The sequence below is a fragment of the Babylonia areolata genome, chromosome 6, assembly GCF_041734735.1.
Source record: "Babylonia areolata isolate BAREFJ2019XMU chromosome 6, ASM4173473v1, whole genome shotgun sequence".
Classification (NCBI taxonomy): domain Eukaryota; kingdom Metazoa; phylum Mollusca; class Gastropoda; order Neogastropoda; family Buccinidae; genus Babylonia; species Babylonia areolata.
The window spans coordinates 5,995,081-6,000,080 of NC_134881.1; the positions used below are offsets into that span (position 1 = coordinate 5,995,081).

The 5,000-nt window shown below is 43.4% G+C and overlaps 1 protein-coding gene and 1 long non-coding RNA gene across 2 annotated transcripts in view; one reads left to right on the top strand and one right to left on the bottom strand.

Annotated features, from left to right (window-relative positions):
* LOC143282696 (uncharacterized) overlaps positions 1-931 on the top strand; it is a 1,829-nt gene extending 898 nt beyond the window's left edge. The window contains exon 2 of the long non-coding RNA XR_013055293.1: positions 451-931. This is a non-coding gene — a long non-coding RNA (uncharacterized LOC143282696). The remainder of the gene's footprint in view (positions 1-450) is intronic.
* Positions 932-4,134: 3,203 nt separating this feature from the next.
* The window catches only part of LOC143283262 (uncharacterized), a 12,120-nt gene continuing 11,254 nt past the window's right edge, over positions 4,135-5,000 (bottom strand). Inside the window, exon 8 of the mRNA XM_076589444.1 lies at positions 4,135-4,392. Coding sequence (XP_076445559.1) covers positions 4,187-4,392 — 206 coding nt within the window. The 3' untranslated portion in view covers positions 4,135-4,186. The remainder of the gene's footprint in view (positions 4,393-5,000) is intronic.

A 5,000-nucleotide genomic window follows, 5' to 3' on the forward strand; every position in this document is an offset into this window, starting at 1 on the left:
TTATCATCATCATCATCATCATTATCATTATTATTATGATAATCATTATTATTGTCATTGTCAACATATTATTATTATCATCATCATCATCATAATCACCATCATCATCATCATCATTGTTATCATTGTTGTTATCATTATTATATAATCATTATTATTGTCATTATCAACATCATCTTCATCATCATCATTATTATTATCATTATATTATTATTATTGTTATCATTATCATTATCATTATTATTATTATTATTATTATTATTATTATTATTATTATTATTATTATTATTGTTGTTATTATTATTATTGTCATCATCAACATTATCATCATCATCATCATTATTATTATTATGATAATCATTATTATTGCCATCATCAACATTATTATTATTATTATTTATACTACAACTACTACTACAACTACTACTACTATCGTGATGGTGTTTCCAGTGCATCCCTCAGAACGAGGAGTGTGACCCTGAAGTGACGGGGTTCCACTACGGCCCCGTGCAGTGCTGTGCCTGGTTCCAGGCCTGCGTCAAGCAGTCAGAGCCCACCGACACCTCCACCGGCTACCGCTGCACCCCCATCTACATCGGCTAGAGCAACGTCGCTACGCTGCCTGCCTCCTTGCCTTGCCTTGCCTATCTGCCTGCCTGCCTGCCTGTCTACCTGTCTGCCTGCCTGCCTGTCTACCTGCCTGCCTGCCTGCCTGTCTACCTGCCTGCCTGTCTACCTGCCTGCCTGTCTACCTGCCTGCCTATCTACGTGCCTGCCTGCCTGCAAACTCTTCTCCATCCACTCACACCGCTCTTTCATGATAGGGTGATGGAGGTGCTGGTCTTTCTCTCTCTCTCTCTCTCTCTCTCTCTCTCTGATGGCGTTATCTTGGGGACGTGAAGATCTGGGGAAAAAAAAAGGGTGACCCCCCCCCCCCCCAAAAAAAAAACAACAACAACAAAAAACAACAACCCCAAAGCACACACATAATGAGAGGAAGAAGAAGAAAAAAAGAAGTAATTATGAAGCAGGAGGGGTATGAAAGAGAGTTCAGCAGGAATGAGTGTTTAAAAGTGGAAAAAAACAAAACAAAACAAAGCAAACAAACCATAACGACAAACAGAAAGCACACACACACACACACACACACACACACACACACACACACACACAAACGAAGAGGCGGACTGTTCTGGGAGGGGAGGGGGTGGGGCCGGGGACCTTTGAGTGAAGATTTCATTGTCCTTTCAAGGAATGATATTCATGATTAATTTTGTTTTTTTCAAAGCAACCAATCAAGAATCCGAGACAGTTAAAATGAAGAGGGAGGGGTGCAAAAGAGAGTTTTGTGGGAGTAATGGTATAAAAGAGGAGGGAAAAAAATAACTGAAAGAACATTAGCATATACAAATGGAGAGCTTGGCTGTTACAGGGGTGAGGGTGGGGTTCCGTGAAGTATAACTGTCCATGTCGTATTTCTGTTTTACACAACAGATATCTCTGTAAGAAATTCGGGCTGCTCTCCCCAGGGAGAGCACGTCGCCCACAACAGCGCCACCCCCTTTTTTTATAATTTTTTCCTGCATACAGTTTTATTTGTTTTTCATATCGAAGTGGATTTTTCTACAAAATTTTGCCAGGAACAACCCTTTTGTTGCCGTGGGTTCTTTTACGTGCGCTGAGTGTATGCTGTACACGAGACCTTGGATTATCGTCTCATCTGAATGACTAACATCCAGACCACCACTCATGGTCTAGTGGAGGAGTAAGAAAATATCGGCGGCTGAGCCGTGATTCGAACCAGCGCGCGCTCAGATTCTCTCGCTTCCTAAGCGGACGCATTTCCTCTAGGCCATCACTCCATATATATCCAGAGGAGAGAGAAAAAAACCATTAAGGTAATGATTCACGGAGCGGACGACTGTGGATACAGAAACAGCAGTTTGTTGACACTTGACTCGACTGTGACAGGCGTAAGCAGTTGATATATCATAAATCGATGAGTGATTAAACTAGAATTCGAAAATAATTTCCCGTCTTTGTTTATTGTTTGATTAATGGATGGATGGATGGATGGATGGATGCATGCATGGATGGATGGATGGATGGATGCATGGATGCATGGATGCATGGATGGATGCATGGATGGATGGATGGATGCATGGATGGATGGATGCATGGATGCATGGATGGATGGATGGATGCATGGATGCATGGATGGATGGATGGATGGATGCATGGATGGATGGATGGATGCATGGATGGATGCATGGATGGATGGATGGATGCATGGATGGATCCACTCTGTCTACGCATACCCAGATTCAAACACTCCACTGTCGGCCGCCGTTCTTTCTCTTGTCCCTGAACCTTGCACTTGGAATGAGCTCCACCCCTTCGCTTCGTCAGGTGTCCGCACTCAGCTCTTTCAAATCTGTCCTTAAATCCGACCTCTTCACAAGATAGGCCTCCCTTCCCTGCCTCTTCGTTGTTTTTCAGTTGTTGTTTTTCAGTCTGCAGTTATGCATGCGTGTGACTGACTGGTGTGAAAGGGCTTTGATTTGTCTCTGCACAAGATTTAGCGCTATATAGATACTTATTATTATTATTATTGTTATTATTATTATGATGATGATGATGATGGATGGGTGTACGACCGTTTGATCGGTTGTAGGGTTGTATCGCTAGTGTTGTGTGCGTGTGCGTGCGTGCGTGCGTGCGTGCGTGTGTGTGTAGCGCCACCCACTTTTTTCTGCGTGCAGTTTCATTTGTTTTTCCTATCGAAGTGAATTTTTCAACAGAATTTTGCCAGGAACAGCCCTTTTGTTGCCGTGGGTTCTTTTACGTGCGCTAAGTGCATGCTGCACACGGGACCTCGGTTTATCGTCTCATCCGAATGACTAGCGTCCAGACCACCACTCAAGGTCTAGTGGAGGGAGAGAAAATATCGGCGGCTGAGCAAATCTAAGAGAAAAAGCAGAGATTCAGTTTCAGTTTCAGTAGCTCAAGGAGGCGTCACTGCGTTCAGACAAATCCATATACGCTACACCACATCTGCCAAGCAGATGCCTGACCAGCAGCGTAACCCAACGCACTTAGTCAGGCCTTGAGAAAAAAGTAAATAAATAATAGATAAGTACATAAAGAAAGAACTACTACTACTAATAATAATAATGTATAAGGCGCAAAAACTTGATGAAGTCAACTATAAGCGTACAAAAAAAAAAAAAGAAAAAAAAAAAAAGCTTAGAGATGTAAAGAAAAGAGAAAGATGCGGACGACGACAACACACGATTTCATTTCTCCCAAAGTGAGAGAAATCGTGGGATTGCGAGACGGGCGCAATAGCCGAGTGGTTAAAGCGTTGGACTGTCAATCTGAGGGTCCCGGGTTCGAATCACGGTGACGGCGCCTGGTGGGTAAAGGGTGGAGATTTTTACGATCTCCCAGGTCAACATACGTGCAGACCTGCTAGTGCCTGAACCCCCTTCGTGTGTATATGCAAGCAGAAGATCAAATACGCACGTTAAAGATCCTGTAATCCATGTCAGCGTTCGGTGGGTTATGGAAACAAGAACATACCCAGCATGCACACCCCCGAAAACGGAGTATGGCTGCCTACATGGCGGGGTAAAAACGGTCATACACGTAAAAGCCCACTCGTGTGCATACGAGTGAACGCAGAAGAAGAAGAAGAAGAAGAAGTGGGACTGCGAGAAATCATGGGCTTATACCCACTCTTCTAATCATGAGTTTGACTGAAAAATGACCTCTGTCACGAATACGACACGACACTTCCTGCTGCTTTTTTTTTTCTTAATTCTTTTTAAACCACTGCATAGTTTTTGGAGGAGGGTTGGGTTTGGGGGCCAAAAACGGAAAGAGCGGTTCTCTGATTGGTACAGACGAAGGTTAAAGGCGTAATTGCAGGCGATTTTGTGGAACTGGCAAGATGGCTGCACATTAGTGCGGCATCTGAATCGATGTCTGTATCACAGGTAAGTACAATAACTCTCTCGATCAATTATGTCCAAAAACCACTGAAAACGGGTCACATCTACAAGTCGTTATATCTATTCAACTTCGCACTGACGAAAAAACAAAACAAACAAGCAAACATGTCCCTGGATTTAGGATACTGAAACAGGTAATTGCCCTAATTTTTTCCTTCTTTTCGATGTGACAGTCAGCGATAGACACTACATTCAAGTTCGCTTTGAAGATCCAACAGAGGTAAAGGCACGAGGGTGGTGTTCAGAATGTAGTTCAAGGTCGCCGTCCTGCCCTCTAGCGTCCCGATCAGGAAGGCGGAGACAACTCCCTGTACGAACTGTCGATACTCGGCGTTACGGGAGTTATTGGTCGTGGTACAGGCATGTGTGTCATGGCAAGCTGAAAAAAAAAAAAAAAAAAGTCACTGCCGGTGCCACAGCAAAAAAGTACACCCCCCTAAACTCCCCCCCTCCCCCCAACCCCCCCCCCCCTCCCCCCCAAAAAAAACCAAACAAACAAGAAAAAAAACACACCAAAAAACACAAAAAAACAACAAAAAAACACACAGATAAATATACAGGGTTCACAAAAGGTCAAGGCAACATCACAATACAAACATATCTTCGGATTTAAAAATTATTTTTTTTATCGGGAGTGTGATTTAAAATCATGCAAGCTGCATGTGCTCATGTCACTGGTCTCTTACTGAACCCACGAACAACTGCACTTCAGTTTCATGTCACGCTGATCTCGTTTCACCAATGTTCAACAGCGTCAAGGGGTTTTAAGATAGCGTTGGTTTCGATCCAGTCAATTTCATTTCCGACTTCCTCGTGATTGTCCGAGTACAGCGCCTATGTATATATATATATATATATATACTGGCCATTTACCTGATTCAGTGCAGTTGCAATTGCATGTACCTTCCTGTTAAATTATGGTCACAGTTGTGGCATCGATGTTCGTCTCTGCCTGTCTGTCTGTCTGTCTGTCTCTCTCTGTGTCTG